The sequence below is a fragment of the Myotis lucifugus genome, unplaced genomic scaffold (genome assembly GCF_000147115.1).
Source record: "Myotis lucifugus unplaced genomic scaffold, Myoluc2.0 scaffold_144, whole genome shotgun sequence".
NCBI lineage: Eukaryota > Metazoa > Chordata > Mammalia > Chiroptera > Vespertilionidae > Myotis > Myotis lucifugus.
In genome coordinates, this window is record NW_005871192.1 from 2,486,076 (window position 1) to 2,513,092 (window position 27,017).

General features: G+C 40.0%; 1 protein-coding gene across 1 annotated transcript in view; it reads left to right on the forward strand.

Annotated features, from left to right (window-relative positions):
* Window positions 1-27,017, forward strand: part of BNC2 (basonuclin 2) — a 295,227-nt gene that overhangs the window by 251,635 nt on the left and 16,575 nt on the right. Inside the window, 1 exon segment of the mRNA XM_023758914.1 lies at window positions 21,767-23,736. Within this exon segment, the coding sequence (XP_023614682.1) occupies window positions 21,767-23,736 (1,970 nt within the window).

Here is a 27,017-nt window from a genome sequence, read left to right on the forward strand (position 1 = left end):
ACAAAGGGGGCATTTTAGGACTGTAAGCATGTCCTTTTTACCTCCATCGTCAATTATCTTTAATGCCCTTTTACTGAATTTCCCTTCATTGTGTGCCATTCATTGCTCTTGTTTGTTGCTGCCTTTTATTCTGTGATATAACTTGGATTTGGCCTCTTGATGCATGTTATATAAACTTCAATAAAATATTTATTAGATTATTAAAAATTTTGCCAGAAATCCATATTAAAATGTTCTTCAAGGCTAAAAAGTATTTATCTGGGGATATTCTGCTAAATATAATGGAAATATTTTTACCCCATTTCCTTTCATTTTCTTTCTCAGCCCTTGCAGAAAGGGATAATGGAGCTGGCAGCTGTGGCCATCGGAAGTCTGTGCAGTCTGTGGTTTATATATATATGAAAAATATATGCATTTGCCACAGTTTTTTTCTTTTTATTTGATGATAGGTGCAGAAGCTCCAACTTTCCACTTGTCTTACTTATGATTAATTGGGATGTCTTTGTTCTCTCCAGTATAAGATCTAAAAACCAGCCTCTGTCTTCGCTGAATGTCAGTGCAGCTGCTGTTTGCATGCTGTTTTCTTTGTTGCTATGTGTGTGGGTGCCTCGGGCCCAGGTCCTGAGTCCCCCTTCTCCTGCTGCGTATTGCCTGTGTTTCTGTGGAGAATGGTAATGTTCTTGGATCAGGGACTTTTTCATAGAGGTGTGTTCTTCCTTGTTGGCTGGGAGTGATCAAAGACCACACCATGCTTCATTTTGCCCAGAGCCTCAAATCCCACCCCTCATCTTGAGTGAAATCCATTGCAGAGAGCCCTAAAGCCACAGAAAACAAATCCAACACCTGTGGCCTGAGAGCATTGCTTACAAAGGCCTGGAAACTCCCAGAATGTTGTTTATGAAGTACGCCCTCGGTTGGGACTCACAGGAGTTGCTGTGTCTCTGGTTCCTTTTCTAGCTGCATGTGAGCATCAGACCTTTTTGTAGAGAGAGAAGAAGGTCATGTTATACAACACGATCTCACATGTCTGGACAAATGCTAATTTACGACACTGAATTCTGACTAATATCCTGAGGGAAGGAGGAAATACATGCATATGGGTGTATTTTGACTTCCATTGAACTCTCTAATTGTTTTTTTATGCTTAAAGAAGGATTTCTGTCTTGATCAGTGGTGTTATTCACAAGAGACTGTAGGATTTCTGCACTCACCTTGCCTTTGTGAAGTGGAAAGAATGTGTTTTCTTTTGCCATATCCCTACTCAGCAGGGTTGCTCTTACTAAAACCAGGAAACTAAAAGGAAAATCAGTGCATGTGTTTGCCCATTGTTCTCCCCTTTGGATGTGAGCTAAAATGCAGTTCCTAGCCTTCATGTGTGTCCTGAGTAATGGAATAAGTAAGTGAGGCAATGCATATGAACGCTTTCCCTTAGTGCTTGGCACATAGCAAGTGCTCGGTGAACAGTAATTGCTCATTTTTTTTTAGCCAAATTCACATTGCACCTCTCTCTTTAATACAGATTTTTGATAGCCCTTTAGTTTTATCTGAAGGTCTACCTTACCAAAGAGCTTTAGGCAGTGTCGACTTAAAAGCAGAATATTATTTTGTGTACTTTGGTATAAAGTTGGTAAATTGGTTTGAAAACAAAATGCTACATTGATTTCCATTTCCTAAATTACTTTATGTTTCTAGCAGATTGCCATAAATAAGTTGGGTGTCATATTAGCATGCTAAGAACTGACAAAATACTTTCACACAACATGGAAAACTTTCTACCCTGTTTAAATATAAAATCAAAATGAGATTTGTAAAATCCTCGTATTGATTTTTGTTATCAGAACGAAATGTTGAAAGGGACCACAAAAGCTGCCTTTTCAGTCTCTACTGGACCAGAGTCTAATAATAATATTAGGAATATTATTATTTCCTCTAGTAAATAACATATCAAATACTCATTTGAATGGGTGCTCTCTAAGGAAAATGAAGCAGTGCAGTCCCTTGGCTTCTATGAGCCTTAATCTCATCTATTGTTATTTTACATTACAATGGCAGGGTTTTTTTTATTTCTCCCTTAGATACAGACTGAGTGTTCAGTAGTGTTTTTTGAACTCAACCTAACTTGATACTGTAGACGGCACTACTAAATTATATCCCCTTCTGCTCAAACGAAGACAGACATTTCCCTGTCTCCTACATGTCCACGCATTCCTGGGTCAGTGACCAGAGCTGAGCTTGTGGCCATCTAGAACCACAGTGATTCAGTCTGTTTTTGTGTCGGATGGCAGTGGGGTGCAGTTCCAAAGCAGTGGTGCATCTGAAACAGTGATAGGCAGGCGCGCAGAGAAGTGTTAACATAGCAGCCTGAGACTGCTATCCTCAGCAGGTTGGCCGTTGGCTGTCATCTGGGAACTTGGATTGGGAGGGTTGCGGATGGGGCATGTTTCCACCAATCGCTAAGTGAGTGGTTCACTGTTCTGGATGGTCTGTGTTGAGTATTTGCTTTCCTTCTGAGAGTCTGGAATTTTGGATTTGGGTCCATGTTAGGCAATGGGTACCCATGCAACCAAACCCCAATAAAAACCATGGCCTGAGTTACTAATAAGATTCCCTTGTAGATAGCACTTTACCTGTGTTGTCATTTCAATGCTGGAGAAATTAAATGCATCTTCTGTGGTTCCTTGGGGAGAGGACTCTTGGAAAGATGCTCTTAGTTTCTTATGGACTTTGCCTCATGCCCCTTTTCCCTTTGCTGATTTTACCTTGTTCCCTTCACTATAAGAAATCTTAGTTGTGAGTATGATTATGTGCTGAGTCCAATGAGTCTCACTGAACCTGGATCTGATCTTAGGAAACCCCTCCCAACACAGTAGTACAACCTAATTTAATTAAGTACAACCGAACTTAGTAGTACAACCTGATTCCATACAAGGAGAAAAGGCAGGAAGTCTGAAGGTGTGCCTGAATATTTGCCTTATGGATACCCTCATTCCTTAACGATTTCTTCCTAAGTTCTTCTTCATTTTGGTGATGAGTTTAGTAAATATGTTTATACTGTAATTTGGTGGGCACTTGTGGCACATTCAGATATCAATGTGAATCCATTTCTTGTTTTCTGCTCTCATTGGAACTGAAGTGTAAAGGAGAGACCTGATACAATGTGTTTTTTTCTGTCTCACACACACATCCACATATACACATATGCACACATTTTCCCATTACCTACTATTCCAATAATCAGAAATCAGTATTAATTAGAATTCTCCTCATTGATGGAATACAGTGACAGTTGACTCTCATTTAGGAACACTTTATGAGTGAGCAAAAGGAAATAAAAATTACCTTAGAGTTTATTTAGGAAGGTGTTATTACCTTTTTTATACTACTTCTTGGGTATTTATGTAAAATATATGCCTTTTCTTACTATACCAACAGAGAATTGTCAGAGTATAATAGCTCTCTTCATTTGAAAGGACTCTGTACTTACATCTTCCATGGGAAAATAAAAAGAAACAGAAGTTTTGCAAAGCAGTATTACCCTGGAGAACATTTGGGGAGAAAGTACTAGACAGAAACTGGATTTGGTAGTGGCCACTACTGGTCATCATGATTCACCTGCGCTGTTGGCCTGATAGTGCTCTCATCTGTCTGCAGGAGTTACCTACACTTTGCCTTTTGGGTCTGGTAGAATAGCCATCACGTGTTACTTCTGAGACAATTGAACATAGAGCATGTAAATTTATAGACATTGTCTATTTTAGACTTCATGGAAATACACATCAACAGAGAAGACAGGTGAGATGACAAAAAAATAATGTCACATGCCTTGATAGGTAATTCCATAAATAATAAAAAGTGAAGTGTTGTTCATATTCTTTCCATTAATGAAAATTGGATTTTTTTAAATTAAGATGACTTAATTCCTTGTAGGTTGCTTTAATATTATCTTTTCTTCCTCAAATAAATGTGATAAGTAAAGAAAAAAATATCCCTGGTATTTTAGAAAATCAACCAGTAATTGATTTTCTAAAAAGGTGGCTAAAAAGGTGGTTCACTAATTATAAAAGTTAGTACATTTCTAAGATAATTGGAACTGAGGTGTAAAGGAGAGACCTGATACAATGTGATAAGCAAGTCATTCATTTTATATTCTCCTAGAGGCCTGTGGGATCGGGCCGAAACTGGCTCTCTGACGGCCTGTGGGATCGGGCCGAAACTGGCTCTCTGACATCCCCCGAGAGGTCCTGGACTGCAAGAGGACACAGGCCAGGCTGAGGGACCACTGGTGCACAGTCGTGGCCGGGGAGGGACACGGGAGGTTGGTCAGCCGGGGAGGGGCCGCAGGAGGGCTCCAGGGTGTGTCCGGCCCGTCTCCGTCAGTCCCGATTGGCCAGACCCTAACAGCAAGCTAACCTACCGGTTGGAGCATCTGCCTCCTGGTGGTCAGTGTGCGTCATACCGAGCGGTTGAGCATCCTTAGCATATCATTAGCATATTATGCTTTGATTGGTTGAACAGCTGACCAGACTACTGGACATTTAGCATAGTAGGCTTTCATTATATAGGATGGAACCATTACAGCCACTTTAGAAGTAACATGATAATAGGTATGCAAAGTAAACTAAGTGAAAGCCTTTTATAGTTTATAGCTTAGATGACTGAAAGGCCATCTTTAATATTTCTTTTTTCAATACATTTCATATGCATTTATTTCCTATGCTTTTTTCTTCCCATCCTGAGAATTTTATTTTTGGTACACAACCTGAGCTCCTATTAAGAATTAAGTTGATATATTCAAAATGGACCACTCTGGTTTCATATACCTATGAGACTTTCATATACCTATGTATTCAGTTTCTCATTGCCATTTTAGTTTCATCAAATCTTCTAGAAAAGAGATTTCTCTACTACCCTGGCCATTTTTTATTGTTTCAATTAAATTATTTTAAATGTTTTAATATTTAGTTTTAACACTGAGTAATTTATTATTGGCCACAAGTGCAAATTATTTCTAGTCTGTTGAATTTTAAAGGTATATTTATATCCCACATTTGCAATTTTGTGATTCCTTTCTAATATTTAGTTCCTCATCCCTAAATTTATTTTTTCTCTTAGCCTGTTTTCCTGACAGCCACTTTTTCTCTTTTGTCATTTATTTTGCATTTTAGAAAATTTAATTAGTTGCCCCTACACCTGTAAACAATCCTATATAATAAAAGCTAATATGCAAATTGTCCCCTCAACCAGGAGTTTGACGGGGGGGGGGGGGGGGGGCAGGGCCAGCTGGCCAACCTCCCGTGGCCCCTCCCCCAGCCAGTCCCATCCATGATTGCCCCCCCTCACCCCAGCCTTGCACAAATTTGTGCACCAGGCCTCTAGTTCTATAATAAAATGAACTTGGAAGCATAGGCCCAACCAAGGTTTTAAAATATTTTGAGAAAAAATGAGTTTTTACTTGCATAAGAAAATATTTATATTTTTATTCCTTAAATACATAATATAAAACTTCTAGATATCTGCATTTGCAAATTTGACTGCCTAACCAGACATTGGACAACTTATGTTTTAGATTCACACTGGCTGCTTTTAGAAACCTAGTGAGCATTTGTTTGAAGAACCTAGTTGGGTTTACATATGACACGTGGTCAGAGTCAACAGAAATCAACTAGGTAAAACAGCATAATTTGTTAAAAATGTGTGTGAGGCACCATTTTAGTTGCTCCTGAACAAATAAGTGTTCAGGAGCCTCTAAACTCAAGGGTCTGGTTATATTTTAAGGAGTTATTTCAGATTGCATGTGACCTAGATAGAGTGGAATATGTTTTTTAAATTCACACAAAAATAGATGGGCATTCTGAATAAATCACAGGATTTATTATCGAGGTAATATGTGAGACATGGGCCTGGGGCAGTAGTGGGCCTCCAGAAAGTTTAGGATGACATTCCAAGTGGAAGGGCCAGTGTAAGCAAAAACATGGTGGTGAGAAAGTATAGTGTGTTCACTGAGTTGAGTTGTCTGGCTCAGCTACAATCTCAAAATATCTATAAAAGTGATGAGACTTAAAAGCAAGACGGGGGCAGTTCTTGAATGCCAACATGAAGAATTTATGCTTAAACCATTTAGCAAAGGGGAACAATTAAAGTTCAGTGTGGAGGGAGGAGTTGTGATCAGAGGTGTACTTCAGGAAGAGCAACTTGGCTTCAGAATGTAGTAAAGATGTGAGTGGGTGCCAGTGTAAATGGGAAGGATGAGGAATAATTGAAACTACCCAGTTAGGAAGTAATGTGGGTCAGCACTAAGCTTGTGAGAACAGGTGCAAGGAGACAGGTATGTGACTGGACAAGTGAGTTAACCAAGGGATAGGTCAAAGGAAACATCCTTTCAGGCCTGAATTTAACAAGAATAGTGGGAAAAGAGAAAGCAGGAGAGGACATTGATGGAGGCTGGAGTTGGGGTGGGCAGGCAGGAATGCCTTCTGTGTAAGGCATTTCAATATAATTCTAGACTCACACTGCTGGTGTGAATAGTCCTGGCTTCAAAAATTACTAGCTTTATGACCTTAGGCAAGTTACTCAAAGTTGATGCACCTCAATTTCCTCACCTGTAAAGTGAGTTTGATAGTAGTACCTCAAAACTGATTTGAGTGTAGATGAATGTTATATATATTATTTTCTAGAGTCCTTCTTGGCTCCTTGTAAAGGGCTAGTGAAGTGTAAGCATTGTTATTTTTCTTTAATCCTCAGAGCTCTAGCGTGTGGCTATTTTTATCCCATTTTATATATGAGAAAACCAAGGCACAGAAACTATATTTTTTAAAGCAGTCCTTTAGCCTGAAAATAGCATTTCAGTAAAAAATTAGGCCTCCATGCCTTTGTGTGTTTCAGGTTTTGTTTCATTTTTTTTTTGTTTTGTTTTGTTTTCAGAATTCAGATAACAGTTTTTTTTTGTTGTTTTTTTTTGAGCAACTGGTTAGTTATTTGGTTGACAGGCAGAATCCCTAAAGAGCCCGTGAAGTGAAGTTTTCCTCATAAACGAGATGGAGCATATGCAAACAGAAATGAGAAATAGTGGGATTGTGGGAAGAGCAGATGAGGATTCAGGAATTGATAAATATAAAGTTATTTGCAGAAGATAAAATGAAGGTAGAAAGTATTTATACAAACATATTTGTAACTGTAGTGACTTATTATTTCTGTGTCTAATATTAAACAGGCTAATTTACTTATTCACTCATAGGCATATACAGAACTCCAGCCATGTGAGAGACACTGTTGCATTTTGCTTTCTAGTTCTTTGTATACTAGGATTTAACTTTGATCCAGAGAATTTTCACATAAATGTAATGTCATTGCCAAAAGCATTTTTCAAGAACAATAGATAATTTTCTAGTATTGGGGGGGGGGGCTGTAGAACAGTGAGGATTAAATTAATTTTTTTTTCTCAAACCGTGGTTCTCAACTTTTTCTCACCCCAGCATACTAGTAATGAGTGAGTGGTCTTTGGGAATGACCTCACATTTCTGTTGGACACCTTCTTGATGTTCAGGAGGGCGGTTCAGTTTAGGGAAAGACGCCTCTCTGGTAGGATTAGTGTGGGGTTGAAGAGTACCTGTTGGTTGTAATCTTCTCAAGTCCAGGGGTGGCAGTGTTATGGAGTGCATGTTCTCTTTCCTGATCCACGTTCATTATGCCAGGAGGGAAGGATGGCATTGTGGGAAAAGCACTAGACTGTGTCAGGGGAGCTAGATGGCTTCTTCCAAGTCAGCTGCACACATTAGCTTCCTGATCTTGGGCAAGATACTTATTTGTTAATTTTCTCATCTGTAAAATAAAAAGGTGGCAGTAGATGGCCCGTGAATTGCCTCCCAGTCCTACGTTCGTAGTATTAAAGAATTCGTTCAGTATTGATTCATCTTGGCAGTGGAGACATAAAGTACAATAATCCTGAAATAAGGAGACATACATGACAGAAGTATAAGCAAGTGGCCAAAGGGGTGGGTCGTTGCTGCTGGGAGTGGGGACAGGAAGGAAATGGGAAGGATAGGGACCCTTTCACAGAGAGGTTCATTTAAGTTGGGCCTCGAGGATGAGAATGATTGTGTCAGAAAGGCAGGGGGGTGTTCAGAAGCAGGTAAGAGCTTGCTGTACTCGGGATCTTTTATGACAAGTAGGCTTTGTAGCTAGAGCTTTAGTGATTTGGGTTGGAGATGATGTTGGAAAGGTACTTTGGGCTTATATTGAAGGGACTTCAAATGCCAGGTAAGGGACTTTATCATTTATTCTGTGTACACTAGGGAGCCACTGAAAGTTTGTTAAGGAGGGGAGGGAAATATGCCCAGTCTTGGTGTTTGGAAATTTGATGAAAGTGTATAAAGTGTGTGAATAAGGAGATCCTGTGGTTTGTTTTACTGGCCGTCTTCATCTGTTAACTGATACCCAGGTACCCACTGGCATTCATATTGGTACTTCCAGGACTGTCTTTCTTTCTGTAACCAGCACTGACTTCACAAACTCAAGAAATTATTATTTGTTCTATTGTTCTGAGGTGACACCAAGAATTTATCTTCCCTAAATGATCATTGTCTTCCCCACTCCCAACCTAGCAGAGTGGCTATCCCATTAGCAGGGTTAATTAAGGAAAAAGGCAATGGAGTCCAATGTTAAAAGAAAAAGAGAGTTAATGATTTATAAATTCACTGTCCTCGGTTCTATGTCCTTAGATAGCCTAAATAGTTTTTTCAAAGTCAGGGAAAACTTTTATTGTAATATTTCAACAATAAAGATAAATCTTAAAACAATAATGATAATAGAAAGGTCAGGAAAGATTTTAACCCCTTAGTGGTTGTCACAGTGATGTTAGTCTTAACTGCAGCCCAACACACAGAAGAGAGCATTGTTTGGGGCTTGCATTTTTGCCTGCAGCCCCTGCTGGGCTGAAGTTGCACTGACTGAGTGCAGGGCAGATACTAAAATCACTACAGTCTTTGGGGACTGGAGGGAGCCCTAGGGGTTGTGTGGAGCATCCACGAGGCCCCTGGGTAGGCCTGTCAACTCCGGCTTTCATGTTTTCCTTTCTCTTCACTGCAGCTTTTTCTTCCAGCCTGTTCAGCGAGTGCATCAAGAGGTACTGTATGTGGGTGCATGCATGCTTCCGCCAAACAGCTTTATCATCCATGCTCTTCGCCCTCCCTTACAAACTCGTGGCTGCCGTCAAGCGGTTTGATGTACGCTTTCTACATGTCCGACTAATGGAGAGTTGAAAGCCATTCTTCAGCCTGGTGTGGCCCTTTACTTATGCTTGCCAGTTATTAGCCACCTCGGTGTCATTTAAATGGAGGCATTTTAAATGTTTCACATTTCAAAATGTTTTTTAAGATACTGACTCAATGGCAGTCATCTTAGGAAGCCAGGTGTTTCTGTCTGTTCTCATGCAAACATTTATTTACCTGGTAGTCTGCAGAATCATAAATTTCTGATTTAAAAAAAATTCTTTCAGATTATTTGCAGTTGACCGAATCTGTCTTTATTTTAAGAAACTCATATTGTCCTATTTTCCCTATAAATTGTATCAGAGCAGATGTAGTCACCCCAATGTCGCAATGAACTAAACAAATTTCATTGATATAAACATTGTCAAACAACTTCAAATGCAATTTTGGAAAAACAGTGTTTCTGAACCTGTTTAATAATGTTTAAAAAGTCATCAATGAAATTGGCTTAAATGGTGGTCTTTATTACATTACCTTTCTGAATTACATAGATTCTGCGTTTTATGTCTAGACTGGTTATAAGTAACACACGCACACACACAAAAAGATCACAGCTGAAGAGTATGGCATATGCCTAATCCATTGAATTTGATTTAGACTTGATAAATCTTGGAAAAGATGCCGTATCAGCTATTAAAATAATAGGAAATGCATTCAGGAGGTTGAGCTGGCATTGCTAGTTCAGTTTTCAGCCTTTTTACCTTTTACCTCCATTGCTCTTCACCTTCCACTCCCCCTCCCCCCTCCAGTGCCATTGTTGTGACTCCAAATTCTAAGCTATCAGCCTTGAAATGGAACATAAACCTTAAATATGTTTTTATTCATTGTGATCTGCTAAAATCACAATTCAGGCTCTGTGTCGAGGCATTTTTAACATTTCTGGAGCAGTATTTAAGTGATGACATGCAGTAATTTGTTCATTCTTCTGTCAGCGTAATTTACAAGGCTATGGCAGATAAACATGGCAACACAAGATTCATTCAGGGTGACACAATGGCAGATACATAGAGCAGAGCCCTGCCTCTGAGATAAAGTGGACTGAGTGACTTACGCAGTAATTAGGGGATAATTGTCATTAACCTCACAAACAGTAGTTTACCCATATTGTTTAAAAGGCTCCAGGATGCATAATGACAAGGTAATCTGTCAAAGCGCTAGGGGGAAATATTAATAAGATTTGTGCAGGCCTGGATAGAAAATATGCAGAAAGCGGCCACATTAAGCTAATTGGTGGATGAATATACACTTGTAAAAGTGCTTCTAATGGCACGTTTGCTGCTCTCCAAATGACTCCCGTTAATGTGGAGAAGTGGGCTGCTTAGAAAGTCAGGACTGCTGGGACAAGAGGGTATTAGGCATATAGACACGGTTATTACCTTGTGCTCTGTAATGCATGCTTCCCCCTCCTACCCTCCTTTATGTTGAATTTCTGAGTTTTTTGTTATAGTCACACATATCGATTGTCTACTTTGATTAGTCTGTGTTTATCTATATTTGTTCAGTCAGCCACCAACCCTACATCATCTCTACTTTGTGGACACATATAATGTATAATATCCACCTTGATAGCTGCTTACAAATACTATACAGAAATACAAACTGCTAATGCACACATGGATTTATAATTGTCCGTGTGTGTGTGTGTGTGTGTGTGTGTGTGTGCAGGCGCCTTTGCTAGGAACACATTTAATCTGAGCAATCAAAGGAAAGTATATCCATCAACAGCCTTGTGTATGTGTTACAAGTAATAATGTGTTGTTCCCTGATGAATGCTAAAGCAGGAAATTAATCTTTGTGTGGTACGGCCGTTCTTATACCCGGAGAAGAACAAAGTTAAATTTCCCAATACATCTTTCTGTTCAATCACATACTCAGTCCTCAGTGTGTTTTATGGAATACTCAATCCTTGCTGTTTTATGGGATACTGCTTAGTGGGTGTTCAGTCCCTTCCTACCCCTGCTCCCTCATATCCTAATGAATATGTTAAAGTTCCTTAGGGTTGTTCAATCAGCTTCAGTTGTGAGATAATTGGCGGTTTAATACGTGAAGCAGAATCTTCCATTCAAACTTTGGAAGCTCTGGTAACGTGCCAGAATGGAGAATCTCGGCCGCACAGATAAAAACTTCCAACAGTTGGAAGTTGTGGCCCTGCATGTATTCCACGGTTTCAGCCCTTACTTGATGTGTAAAATCACTTCCATTAGGGGGAAAAATTGCACTCATTTTTGCTGTTTATCAGACTTTATAGAGGGTCTCTGGCATTTATGTTTAGAAATGTAAAGCTTCAGCAGAGACCCCCAGATATACACAGGCTATCTTCAAACTCGGCGGCAGAACTTTGGTTATGGACAGAGAGGTAAACTAGAAAATGTAGACCTCAAAGCAAACATGTCAGAAAGGGCTCTGGTGAGCTCTGTGTTTATTGCAAAGCAAGCAGATTTATAAGTGTCCTAGGACTCGGGCTTATCTTTATGTCTGAGGGTAGAAGAAAACAAGACCACTTGCAGGGACCATCCTTCTCTCTCCTCCCGTTTCTGGTGTTTTCTCTGAGGATTTCAAACTGCTCCTTTGCTGTCCTGAGCCATAAAATGATTTACCCTCTGACATCTCAGCCATGATCATCTCCAAGTGAATAACTGGTGTCTGTTTAAAGGGCTTAATTGAGAAGAAGGTCTTATATACAAATGCTGCTATTTGGGGGGAACTGCAAAGACCACTGGAGCATTACAGATACTTATTTATATAGATAGTTTATGGAGGTAGAACATTTATTTTGGAATAGTTGAGCCTCAAGTTGCAGAATGTTCACACACTCTACTGGTGTGATTCCAGGGGGTTCCAAGGCCTCTTGGGGACTTTCTTGAGCACTTTCCCTTGTTTTCAAGCAACAGTATTTACTGAGCTGGTTGCTGAATTGGCCAGGAGTAAAAATTAATCCAGAAGAATTAGGACATCTAATCCTGTCGCTGATAAGCAGCCCCAGACAGACATGTCAAGAGAAGCATCCAGAATATACTATAATACAGCAGCTCTCCCATAAAGGCCTAATGTCTGTCATAAATACATATATTCTGAAGAAAGTTGGTTATGCAAGATGCTTAAAAGGAAAAATATTAGTCTAGGGTTTAAAATTTTTTAATTAAAATTATTTGTGCATCCAGATTCTAGGCTTTGATAGTCGAACAATGGGATTTTAGTCAGCTTAACAGAATTTTGGTTTAGTAAGGCTTAGAACGTTTATTAGCAAGGCTCTTTTCTTCACCCATGAGAAAGCCAAAGCTAGTATCGGTGACTTAGCAGTCACACAGATGATGGTTAGTTAATAAAACCAAGACTAGAGATAAGGTGTCATTCACTCATGTTCTTTATTTTCCTTTAAGGGGAATATGTGTAAGTTATATTAAGCATAATCAAAATTTGGAACTTTAATATGCAAATTCTATGTTAGCCTATAGGTACCGAGTTAGATATTTTATGCTTAAGTTAAGGACTACAGATAATTTTATATTAAAGGTTAGTATGCTAGGAATATCCACTGGATTTAAGATTTTCTATTTGGAAAGTTAAATGATTCCTAAGGTACTGTCATTAAATATTAAAATGTATCAGACCTTTCAAAGTTTCTCAGGTTTGATTTAGGATGGAGCTAGGTAATTTGAAAAATACATTTGAATCTTTGAAGTGAAATTCTAGACATTGAAGAAAGTAATTTACTCCTCAGAAATTCCTTTTTATGTGGCAAAGCAAGGCACCTGCTTTATTTATTTGCAAACAAATGTCCATACAGGAAATGTGTATGGCTGGTTTTAAGCTAGACAAGCTAAAATTCCTGGGCACAGAGAAGAAATCCTGACAGGCCTTTAATAGAGCTTAGCTGGAGCTTCTGTGATTAAATATGCTGTAAACCCAGAGTGATCTATCACAATCACAGTTTTTAAAGCAAAAACGCTGTACAGACAGTTACAGAGGAAAAAAGGGATAGTCCCCCGAATTATATATTCTTATCTGGTCCGCAACCAAGAACACTGTATAACAAAGTGATTTTTTTTATTAAAAGTCAAACAGTATGTTTTTTAAGAATCACAAGAGCCATTTAAAACCTGTGCCCTGACATTTTGATTAGACAGGTGATCATGTTGGGAGAGTATATTGTTCACTTCATTAATTTCTTTAAAAATTACCATCTTTTGCACTGTGAACATATTCTCAAATGTGGATTAGAAAAAGCAATGGTAGAAAGTTATATATTGAAAAATAAATCAAAGCAGGTACCTAAAAGTCACGTAGAATTACCCTGTTGCTTTTTTCCACTGCTGCCTATGTTAGTCAGGTGCCACGATCCTCAGACTTAAAGTTTCATCCAAAGAGAGGCATTCTTTAACTTTGTACTTTTTTTTACAAGTAATTTGATATGCCTTACCTCATTATACCACCATTCTCCATGGCTGAACATTCTGAATGTTATAATAAGACGGGTTTAAAATGAGGTTCATGTACAGCAGGAGTGAGTGAAGAATGGTAGTCTGTGTACATGTGCATGTTCGTGTACATGCGCATATATTATGATAAGGAACTACTTTAAAGTCAGTCTTCATGTGCAAACAGTATTTATAGAGAGAAGACTTCTCTATTAGCATGTCAGCTAACAAGGATTAATAAAGTTTTCATTGTGACAAAATTCTTTCACGCAAAGTTTTCTAAGAGCTTTCACGTTGTGACCAATGGTGACTATTCCTGTAGCTTCATTTCTCCTTGTGGGGAAAAAGGAGGAATTGGAAAGATAATTCAAATACAGTTCTTTATAATTTGGACATTTTGAGTTTGGCATCAGCTCCTGTAATCACAGCACACCTATTTACACTCATAGCTCTGATGCCCGCATGCTGATTGCCTGATGCCAGTCTTGGGTTGACAAGGAAAGCATGTTTGTTCTCCAGAAGGGCTGTTCACATGGATAAATGTTACCAAATAAAGTCCAGTCTTAGTTTTTATGGGGAAGGTTTTTTTTTCTGTCTGTGCAACACCCTGGCAATTATTTCTCATGGGACAGACACCTCTGTCCTAGAATGGGGAAGAAGAAGCAAGGATACGAGTGGTTGAAGGTAAAGGGACGCTCTTGAGAAATTCTGCAAAATACTAATTTCCAAATCATGGAAATTGAGTAGGGTTCTCCTTACAAAATGGAAATGTTGATCTTTTTTTAATCAAGTCTAATTTGAACCATTTGGTGCATTCGTGATATAAATGAGTATACTTTATTCTGCCTCCAGATATTGCAGCTCTTTCAGCTGGCCTCCTAGAAACATTAGCTGGAAACACTGGAAAAGCACACTTACAGAGCTCTGTCTGTGTGGATAGAGAATGGAATAACTTTGTTTACTTACATAACCAAATTGCTCTGATGTACATTGTGTATGCTAGTGGTACATCTTTCTAGTTCAGGGCCCTGCAAGAAATATGTGTTTAAATGTAAATTTGCTAAAACAAGTTAGCATGCCAAGTTCTTTCCCCACATAATTTTAAGTGTTTCTCAGAAATTATCATAACATTGCTTTAAAAATTTCCCTAAATACTTCCCAGAATTTATTATTTTCCATAAGAACTTTTTTTTGTTTTACCATTTTTATTCATCTCCCTTTCTTGCCTGCTTACACACATACACACAAACTTTGATCCATGCACACTTAGGATTGCCAAGTCGTATGAATTTGAGATAAACATAATCTAACAAAAAAGCAAAAAAAAAAAAATTGCCTGATGTGAGTGGAGAGCACCCACACCCGTTAAAATTGTTGGCTAAGGGAAGAGTTTCAAAAGTGACCTGACTTTAGAAAAGCACTTTAAAGCTGAAGTATCCGCTTGTTACATATGGGCCCATCTGAGTTTTAAACTAGGTAGCTATTGGGAGAGTGGGACAGGACACGACTAAAAGTTTTATGGCTTCTGTAAGTTTTTTCTTTAAAACTGTGTGTAGTGTTCAAAGGCTTTTCTCCCACAGAGTATTTCCCTCGAACCCCTGCTACTTTCAGCTCTCAGAGCCAAGTCTAACTTCTGAGCGCTCCACTTGCCAACCCCCTCTGCTAAATTGATGGAATGCCCCCATTCGTATCATCTGAGATAATGGTCTGAGCCTATCACTTGCTCCTCAGGTGACCCAACAGTTAGATGATATATTTCCTAATTTCTGGGTCATATCCTGGCATATGTCCACCTAACAATGAGGCCAAAACAAATGCAGGTGGAGGCAAGTTAGGTGAATTAACTGACTGCTCCTCATCAGCTTCTCCCAAAGTGTTAGCAAACGTGTATATGCCGAAACCGGTTTGGCTCAGTGGATAGAGCGTCGGCCTGCGGACTGAGGGGTCCCAGGTTCGATTCCGGTCAAGGGCATGTACCTGGGTTGCGGGCACATCCCCAGTGGGAGATGTGCAGGAGGCAGCTGATCGATGTTTCTCTCCCATCGATGTTTCTGGCTGTCTATCTCTCTCCCTTCCTCTCTGTAAAAAATCAATAAAATATATTTAAAAAATCAAAACAAAACAAAAAAAAACGTGTATGCATATAGTATGTGCCTGCTAAATATCAGTATTAGCTCTGTAGAGAAGCAATCCCCCAACTTTTTTTTATTACACATCCCTTTAGTAAAAATATATGAGCTTGGGCCCCAATAAATGCAAAACTGGTCCTAAATTAGGAATATAATACTGTAAGTACACATATATAAAATATTAGCCAAGGTTTATGTTTTTAGATAATAGAAGATAGAAATTATCACGTTTACTCCCCGTGTCACGATGGATTGTTGTGCACACTACTGATAGAAGAGGATGGGGAACGTGTGTGTGTTATTCTGGTCACAGTAGAATGTGGGAAGTGAGAGGTGAGATGGCCTAAAAATAGGGCAAGTTGTGGATGTTGAGTTATGAGTGTGAGATTTCATGCAATTTGCACGATTTAGTGTTTTGCGTCATCTTCATTGAGGAATACTTTACTCACAATAAAATCTACCAATTTGAAGTGCACAGCACATATATGAAAAACATCAACACAATCATGATACAGAACATTTCCATCGCCCCCAAAAGTTCCCTGATGTTCTTTTGCAGTCAGTTCCTTTCCCTTACCCTCTGCAACCACTGGTCTCCTTTCAGTTAACTTCTCCGGGATTTTATGTGATTGGGATGATAGAATCTTTTGGGGTCTGTCTTCTTTCATCGTTAGCATAATGCTTTTGAGAGTCATCCATGCTGTACTGGTTACCAGTAGTCTAGTCCTTTTATTGCCCAGTAGTATTCCATCCTGTAGGTCTCAAAACTATTTGTTTAACCTTAAGACTTAAACATAAAAAAAACTTGACATTCAAGGTCTCGCCTAGCACTGTTTCATCAATTTTCAATTCGGCAATCACTGTTAAATTTTACCTGATAGCATACCAAGTTTGAAACTCTGTAATTTCTACACCTTCCACTGAACTCCATTCCTCTTGCCTTGATATTTGAATTAATCCTGAAGGATAAAGAGTAGAAAATTCCAACAGGAAACTGGTTATGAACATAAGTTGCCAATATAAGGTTATGTATGATGGAATAATTTCTGAAGATAACACACTGTACAAAGACATGAAATAAAAAAGGACGTCTCATAAACCTCTGCTTTTGTTCTAAGTTGTTAGCAATCCCTATAGCTCAATGTCATTTAATTAAAAGATTTAAAATTATATCAAAGGGAAAAAAATTTTTTTTGGTTTCGGCTAGTCATTTTAGGATTTTCCTTTAAATTATGCCTTCAATTCGACTGACAAGAAGTTCATGTACTAGAACAGAAAATTAAGTTATTCTGCATCTGTCTTTTAGAATCAAATTATCTACTTGATAATTTGAATACTGCTAGGGCAAATTGGCCCTAGATCTCTGTTGTGTTCCTCATTTCCATGCATGGACAGAAAAAAAGGTATTGTTTTTCCTCCGCACTGTGATGCAGTAGCAGCCTGCCATCAACACAGATGGAATCCTTCTTGGACTGAGGAGTCTCTGGGCTTGAGGTCTCCTAACAGTCTAGTTATCCCAAAACTTCTTATCTGATCTTTCTTCCATGTCTTTGCATCCTTTCCTTCCCTATCCCTCTCTCCCAAATAAAAATCAGCCTTACTTTACTTTGATTTTAAAACTACAAGTTATGTAAGATGCTTTGATGTGAAGAAAAGGCTCAAATAAAACCATTCAAACCATGGCAGTTGATCCTACTCCAAAAAAAGACTTTTAAAAATCACTCTGCAGAGCCATATAGAACTGGGTGCCAGGTTTGTACCTAGCAATAATCACGGGTTCTGATGAAATACAAAAAAGGAAGTCTTTTCATGTAAAATGCTTAGAAGTAAATATTTTAAGTGTTTTATACTTTTTCTGAACCCAGTAAGACAGGTTTATAAGTCTGGATTATTTGGTGTTACTCCTCTTTTAATTAGTAGTATACCCAGTTATTTTAGCAGGAAATCAATATTTATAATAATAATACCTTCCATTTCACTTAACAGGGTAAATCTTATTATCCTCATTTTGTAAATAACAATTCCCCATGTAAAGGGTTAAAGGTCACTCAACTCTGTTTACCGACTGCAAACTTGAATGAGAAAGACAAGTGTCCAGGTATACACTTACATAATTTATTATTCATGCCCAAGATCAGTGTCCAAGTATGGGGTGGTCAGCAGTCAGGATATTTAGACTGGCTTACCAGACTGAATTTTTGTTTTATTAACATTTATTTATTCGGTGATAATACCTAATTCTTTGTATAGCCCTTATTCACTCTGGTAGAGTTTGACATGGCAAGAGGGCCTAGGTTTTACATCGGTACTTCTTAAACTATCTGTGGGGAAGGGTCAGTTTCTCCCTAATCAGTCTTGAGTTAAATAAAATAGAAATAAGTTATTTAAAAAATCATGGCTTTAGATGTTGCAGCAGTATCAAATTGTCCTAAAGGATTCCAAATGGTTAATCTCAATTATTTGCAGGCTGCTTTACAAAAGCGGGTGCAGGGGGCTTCAGACCGGCACGGGTCCTTGCTGAATAGCATATGACCACTCATGGAAATTCTGGCCTTACCTGAGAAGTCTTAAGCCACTGTTGGAGCACCATTGCACCAGACCATGCTTATTTCTGTCACAAACAGAAAAAAAGAACTGGGGCTTCCTTCTTTTCCCTTTGATGATTTCTATCTCCCTTCAACCACTTTATCCAAGGATACACTAACACTGGTAGCCACTCCTCATAGCTCTTGCAGACCCATCATGCTGCTAAGAAACTCAACTTTGCTTCTTGCTGCAAACCTCTCAGCAACATGATAGCATTAGCTAATCTTGGTCAACTATGAATGATAGCTTCTTTGGAAAGAACTTCAGCGGCATGTCATCTAGCCTGGATTCAGGCAGTGCCCTCTCAGGGGGACTCCCGTTTGAGTGTTTAATGTAGATATTTGTCCTGTTCCCAAGCACATTTATTTACAATGATGTCGTGTGGACCTTTGTGTCAGTATAGATTGCTTGCTTCTCTTACCTCTGTAAATGAAGCGTCTCTTTTATCACTCAGGCTACCAACAAAGTTCTGCATCTTGCTTACCTGGACCTCTGCCACCAGAAGTAAATAGTTTAGCAGAGACAGCGACTCTGGACTAGAAGAGACACTGAAAGGCAGCAGTTTCAGCAATAGCAGCAGGCATCCTGGCAGGCCAGGAGAACAGAGAGACCATATGGGTGCATGCTGGGTGAGGGGAGACAGGAGGGGGACAACAGGAGATGCCTCAGGTGGGTTTGATCAGTTGCTATGGTTTCTAAGGCCAGTGTTAATACCAGCGGCTGGCAGCTGTATAAGTACGTTATCGACATGCAGATTTGAGTGCAGGCTTCCTGGGAAGAACCTGAGGAAGAAATGACTGTACGCTGCTCAGGGTGGGTTTCAGCCTGAGAAACAACCCATCGTGAAAGGCTCCGATAAAAGAACAGTCAAGGGAGTGGATTTGATGGGAAAGGACAAACAGTGTAGAAGAGGGCATTACTGTGCTCTGGAGACCAGCGCTGTTCAGGAGAAGCTCTACACCTTCTCATCACAAACTCAGTGCGCTCCCCTGGGAAGTGGCGTCACGGAGCAACAGTCACTGTGCTCAGGGAACTGGGAGTCAGAATTTCTGGGTGCAAGTCCTGGGCCCCAAGTCAGCATCTTGGCAACCTTAACAAGCCATCTCACCTTTCTTCACTTCTGGTTTCTCATCCGTTAAACATTCACTGAGCTCTGGATATTGTGAGGTTCGAATGAGATAATCTATACAAAAATCACAATTTAAAATTCCTACAACACAAACCCTCTTCCTTCCTTACCCTTTTCCCCTGCCCCCAAGAAGACCAGTCTAAGGTAGACTAATTTCTACGAATGACACTTTTAAAAAAAATGTGTAATTCAGGACTCTGGGATCATCCAGATCACCATGTCCCCACATTATTATATTGACTGTTCTGAGAAGATAGCTGCATGAGAGCATTTGATCTGAAGGCTGGTTTTATCTACAGGATGACAGAGGGACATCTGTGTTTGAAAATTCCTAAGAATGGACACCCAGGGGCACATACCTACCCATGCACTTTATGTAAAATAATAGAATGCTAGGAGTCAGCCTTATAAGGAATAGCCTATAATTATCAGAGCTTCTTTTTTAAGTAACTTAAATAAATGACAAATTTCTCCTTATAATCAAACTGGTTATCATGATTCAAACCATATGATTGTGGTCCAGAGAGAATTTTATATCGCAAGGCTGAGTAGAACTGCCTATGAAAGAAAATTTTCTATTGTAAAAGTAGTACAATTCCCTTTATCCTGCTTCCCCTAATCTAATATCTAACATAAGCATAGTAAAATTGTTGAAACGAAGAACTTAGGATTGATACCATACTATTAACTCATCTAGAGACTCTATTCAAGTTTTCTAGTTCTCCCACTAATGTCCTTTTTCTGGTCTCGGATTTCACATTGTATTTCTTTCTTTATCTTTAAAAAAGTCTTTCCAAACTTTACACTTGGAAGAGTACTAGCCACTGTTGTGTAGAGTGCTCTTTAATTTTGGTTCATCTGGTGTTTTCCCATGATTCAATTGAGGTTATAAATTTTTGACAAGAAAACCACAAAAGCAATGATGTGTCCTTCTCAGTGAATATAGCGGAAGGTACGTGATGACATGCATCACTGGTAATGTTAGTTTTGATCACTTAGTTAAGGTGGTGTCTGTTAGGTTTCTCCATTATAAACTAGGGATTTTTCTCTTTGCAATTAAGAAGTATCCTTTTGTTGTTGCTTTCTTAATTGATGGTTAAGGTGGGAGTAAATGTCATTCAGAAAAGGTTGCAAAGCGCCCCATCCTGGTGGAAAGAAGCTGTGCCCTAGAAAGTGATGGAGTCATTATTTAAGTGTTTGAGTAGATTTCTCTCAATCCATGCTGAAATGGATTGCCTGACATTACATTGCAGGATTTGTAAGTCCTACCTCCAGGCAAATCTCATAGTTACTAGCAAAAATGAAAGTGTGAAATGCTTTTTAATGTATATTTAACAACACATAGTCTGGTGATTACTGATGTGTATTCTCCGTGGACTCCCTTTGCTATCAGAGGAGGATGTTAAGAGACAACATTTTTACACATTTATTCTATCTAAATCCATCACAGGTTTACTTTCTAAATATCTGTAACTGTCATTTATAACAAGAGCATAAAAATCAAATACTTTAATTCTAACTCAAACTTTGAATCATAGGATTGCAATCAATTTTCTGGACAAGTACAGTTACTGTTTTTTCTTACTCTACCTTATGAAATTGCCCACTATTAAATGGCACTAGAATACAGCCATTTAAAAAAATAAAAATAGATATGGCTTAGTAATGGGGGTGTAGGAGGTAATGTCACTTTATTCATCTTTTTTATTTAGAAATTCACATAATAGCTCCTATTTAAAGGAATTTTCATCGTTGAATCCAGTGTCATGTCTGCGTGTGTTGAAGAAATAAAATTCACAAAATGTATTTGATTTCTTCCTACAGTGTCATTATTTAATAAGGATTAAGGTACCATATTTTTTGCTTTTTTACTGGGCTGCACAGCAAGAGTTCATGTCTTGTACTAATGTATGCTAAATATTTGCATAGTATAGAGACCATTATTGTTAAAATAGCAGTAGTGAAGGTGTTTTAGATCACAGAGCCCCAGTGGCCTACATTTTGTTTGTTTTGACATTGTTAAACTCAATCTGTTTCTCTAACTGTGACTCTAATGACTACATTTGCATGGCAGAAAAGTTTGCTTGGTGGGTTGACTTTTATTAACAGTGTCTGCATGTTGTTTTCTGCTCTTGGTGTTCCATGAGCAGACAGAGCACCTTCAGTTCCATTGAATAGTTATACACAATCAATAAGTTTCTGTGTTTGTCTTTGTTGTTTCTTTGATGTGGCCTCTAGGATGCTGCCGGCAAGGTGCTGGACCGCTGGGCCATCATGTCTCGAGAAGAGGAAATCATCACCCTTCAGCAGTTTCTGCGGTTTGGAGAAACCAAATCCATTGTAGAGCTGATGGCAATTCAGGAGAAAGAAGGGCAGGCTGTGGCCGTTCCGTCTTCAAAGACAGACTCAGACATTAGGACTTTCATTGAGAGCAATAATCGCACCAGGAGTCCCAGCCTCCTTGCTCACCTAGAGAACAGCAACCCTTCCAGCATTCATCACTTCGAAAACATCCCCAACAGCCTTGCATTTCTGCTTCCATTCCAGTACATAAACCCAGTCTCGGCCCCACTGCTAGGATTGCCTCCAAACGGGCTCCTGTTAGAGCAACCAGGACTGAGGCTGCGGGAACCCAGCCTTTCAACTCAGAATGAGTATAATGAGAGCAGCGAGTCTGAAGTATCTCCCACACCTTATAAGAACGATCAGACTCCCAATAGAAACGCCCTGACCAGCATTACTAACGTGGAGCCCAAAACCGAGCCAACCTGCGTGTCCCCCATTCAGAATTCTGCCCCGGTCAGTGACCTGACCAAAACGGAACACCCAAAAAGCTCATTCCGGATCCACCGGATGAGAAGGATGGGGTCAGCCTCTAGGAAAGGAAGGGTGTTCTGTAACGCATGTGGGAAGACATTCTATGATAAAGGTACTCTCAAAATTCATTATAATGCTGTTCACCTGAAGATCAAACATCGATGCACCATTGAAGGTTGCAACATGGTCTTTAGCTCCCTCCGAAGCCGCAATCGTCACAGTGCAAACCCTAACCCTCGCCTCCACATGCCTATGCTAAGGAATAACCGAGACAAAGATTTAATCCGGGCCACATCAGGAGCTGCCACCCCCGTCATAGCAAGTACAAAATCAAATCTCACACTCACCAGCCCCGGCCGGCCCCCGATGGGTTTTACCACTCCCCCACTCGACCCCGTCTTACAGAACCCTCTCCCCAGCCAGCTGGTGTTTTCCGGGCTAAAGACTGTCCAACCAGTTCCTCCATTTTATAGAAGTTTACTCACTCCGGGAGAAATGGTGAGCCCTCCCACGTCCCTCCCGACCAGTCCCCTCATTCCAACCAGTGGTACCATAGAGCAGCACCCCGTGCCACCCTCTGAGCCAGCAGCGCCAGTAGTGATGATGGCCACTCATGAGCCCAGTGCCGACCTGGCCCCCAAGAAGAAGCCCAGGAAGTCCAGCATGCCTGTGAAGATCGAGAAGGAAATCATCGATACCGCCGATGAGTTTGACGATGAAGACGATGACCCCAATGATCCCGGAGCTGTGGTCAATGACGTGAGCCATGACAATCATTGCCACTCCCAAGAGGAGATGAGTCCAGGCATGTCTGTGCAGGACTTTTCTAAGCACAGCAGGTCCCGGTGCATTTCAAGGACTGAAATAAGAAGGGCTGACAGCATGACTTCTGAGGACCAAGAACCTGAGCGGGACTATGAGAACGAGTCCGAGTCTTCAGAGCCCAAACTAGGTGAGGAATCCATGGAAGGGGATGAGCACATGCACAGCGAAGTGAGCGAAAAGGTCCTGATGAGCAGTGAGAGGCCCGACGAGAACCACAGTGAGCCCTCTCACCAGGACATCATCAAGGTGAAGGAAGAATTTGCAGATCCCACTTATGACATGTTTTACATGAGCCAGTACGGACTATACAATGGTGGGGGAGCCAGCATGGCGGCCCTGCACGAAAGTTTTGCCTCCTCTCTGAATTACGGCAGCCCTCAGAAGTTCTCCCCAGAAGGCGACCTGTGTTCCAGCCCAGACCCCAAAATCTGTTACGTGTGCAAGAAGAGTTTCAAAAGCTCCTACAGCGTGAAGCTCCACTACAGGAACGTTCACTTAAAAGAGATGCATGTCTGCACGGTGGCTGGCTGCAACGCTGCCTTCCCCTCTCGCCGGAGCAGAGACAGGTCAGTAAATCTCCATTGGCTGCTCCTGCTGGGGGGAGGGGGCCTGTCATTAAAAAATCCAACTTAGATGTTTTGATGCACTATAGAGATTGTCCACAGTGACCACACGATAACCAAGCTGCCATGCTCATGAAGGATTGTTGCAGTTGGTGCTTGTTATGATTAAGCATGCAGAATCATATGCCATCTTACCCAGTAATGCACGCCATTTTTCTCTGTGCTCTGTGTTATGTGTGTGTGTATGTTTTTCCATGCATCTAGGTGCGTGAATCAGTTAACTGTGTACACAGTTCCCTGCTTCCCCATGAACCTTCACTTAGAAGCCTCAGCTTCTGTTATAAATATTTCTGCTTTGCCTTGTGGCTTTTTAAATTAAATCAATATATTATCTTCATACACACATATTTATCCAATATAGAAACAGAAATTTACGGATGGAAAGAACCATAGGTCCAGGACATCGAGACAGCCTGCATCTCCGTAGGTATAACCAGAAATGTTATCATTCTTACATGAGTATTTAGTGTGTCCTTGAATTCTTTGAGTCACAAAAATATCAGAAGAAAATGGGACCAAAGTAATTGTTCATATGGGGAAATGGTGTGGTGATACGGGTTTCTTTATGTTAGCTTCACAATGTATTTGAGCACACCTCTAAAACACAGTCTATCATGGGAATTATGCACACAGAAGGAGAGGCATGCATATACTTTTAGGAGCAGTTAGAATATATTATGTCCAGCCTTCAGATGACATCACACCTTAGCTATGTAGCTGCAGCTCTGAAACAGTTGGGCTTAAACAGAAGCAGCTGGTCCTAAACCTACAATGTTCTTTTTCAGCCCTAAAGAAAATGTAATATAAATGGAATGTGTCAAGGTGGTCAGTGGTGGGGAACCGCAGTTACCCTGCCCTCGGGGAGATAAGCTTGTGAGCAGATCATTTACATAATACACCAGCCCAACCAGTGACACACCAGTTAATTCTCCCTATTATATTGGATGTGGGTTTTTTTGGTTTTACATTGTCTTTTAAAAATATTTTTAGAGAAAATTTTATTACATGCTAAAAGTCAATAGATGTGGAAGAAACAAAATTAACTAGGAAGTTTGCAAGTAGCCACCACCCAAATTCTAGTGCTTATCAATTAGGTAGAATTCTTTGACAATGTAACATTTAATGGAAGTACCACTGAAAAGTAGTGACCTGCTTCTGGAATACTCTGTTTTGTCTTCATATTTTAAAGATTAGTCTTTTTAAAAATAAAAGTTAAAATAGTTTTATTGTACTGAAGTATAGCTCAAGGGGTCCAATTCATGAAAAGCAAAATTTCTGAGAAAATGTGGCTTACTTTCTACAACTCAAAACATGCTTTGAAGAGAAATCTATCTTCTTAAAGCTTTCCCCTCCCTAGTCCCCTACCCCCCACTCCTTTTTACCTTGTTCTGTAAAAAATGGTTTATGATCACAAAATTCTTTTCAGTTCCAGGGTATCGTAGACAGTCCCAGAATATGGTAGATAAGATAGCTATAGTACTTTAAATAATAAAATATAATACTGTACCCAACCTCTTCCTCCCCAAGTTTGTGAGTAATGTTCATTCTTTTAAATTTGAAATAGTGCACTAGTGATAATGAGGTTAATGCATTGGATTCTTTTTTTTTAACAAAAATAAAAGACTCATGAAAACCTGCATAAAATATTTATGGAAATGGAGTGTTTGAAGACAAGCCAAAATTTAAGCCTATTTGCATGAATTCCTATCACTGTTTCAGTTTGCTTGCTGAAAATATTGCAAGTCATAACACTGGAATAAAATGACTCTGGGTCCAAAAGGCTACAACACCCAAAGCTTGGTGCTTTCCTTTATGTCACTGTGTTTTTTATGTCCTAATGTATAAGGAGGTACTGTTGAAAAGGTGGTTTGTCTGAGGAAAAAGCATTTATTGATAGGGGAATGTTTCAGTCTCCATTTTTATTCTAAGTATTGGGAGCTTGCCAAGTGACCAGGCTTATGGAAACACTAGAGGCCTGGTGCATGAAATTCATGCACTCATGGAGGTGCCCCTCAGCCTGTCCTGCACCCTCTAGCAGTCCAGGAGCCGTGGGGGATGTCTGACTGCCGGCTTAGGCCCGCTCTCTGGGGAGCAGGCCTAAGCCGGCAGGTGGACATCCTTAGTGCTGCCACGGAGGCGGGAGAGTCTCCAGCCACCACCACTGCGCTCGCCAGCTGTGAGCCTGGCTTCTGGCTGAGCGGCGCTCCCCCTGTGGGAGCACACTGACCACCAGGGGGCAGCTCCTGCGTTGAGTGTTTGCCCACTGGTGGTCAGTGCACATCATAGCGACCGGTTGTTCTGTCATTCAGTCGATTTGCATATTAGCCTTTGATTATATAGGATAGGCCAGTGTCTAGGATAACTAGTATATTCTAGGTGGGAAAACAGTACTGATATTCTCCAGGTGTGTTTAGTCATATAGGGAAGCCTCACAAGACAGGGGGTACATTTTATTTGGCTGAAATATCCCATCACAGCTAATCTTTTAAATTCTGGATATTGTCACACATGATCAGTGAAGAAAATTGAAAAAAAATACTGTACAAAGAAAGTAATTTGATTCTCACTTGAAAATTTGCTTTTCAAGAATATTCAAATATTGTAATCCCTCACTAAAAGCTTAAAAAAATTGTGATACTTTAATTTTGACATTTTTGGCTAAGAAGAAACGTGTTCATCCCTGTTGAGTCTATGACTTGAAATAATATACAACGCAAGTATATTTACTACCAAATATCCGGAAACAGTGAGGCCTTTTGGATACCAGCCTTCTCCTGCATCTCAGCAGATTGCACTCGAACATAATTGTATCTCTGTTTCATTCAGCCTTTTATCACCATTTTGTCAGCTAATATTGACCTGTAATTTAATCTTATTCACAAATCCTCTTGAATCACATCTCTGATCTACCCGCTTAGACTCACCTTCCCCTTCTCTTCATTTTTCCTGTGTTCGTCACGAGAACCCCAGGAATTTTGGGCCCCTGCTTTTTCCTCTGCAATGAAGCCAAGACAAGTTTTCTTTTCTTTGAGCCAAGACCTTCTCAAACAGAAACCATCCTTTGCCTTTAATCCTGCTGTCCTCGGGCCCATTTCTTTCCTCTCCCCAGAGTCTCGATTCATCCACCCTTGACTGCACAATGTCTTCCTTGTGCAAATAAAGCATTAGAGGGGATTTGGACTGGGGGCTGAAGTACGCAAGGCTACAGGGTTTCTAGGATGCCT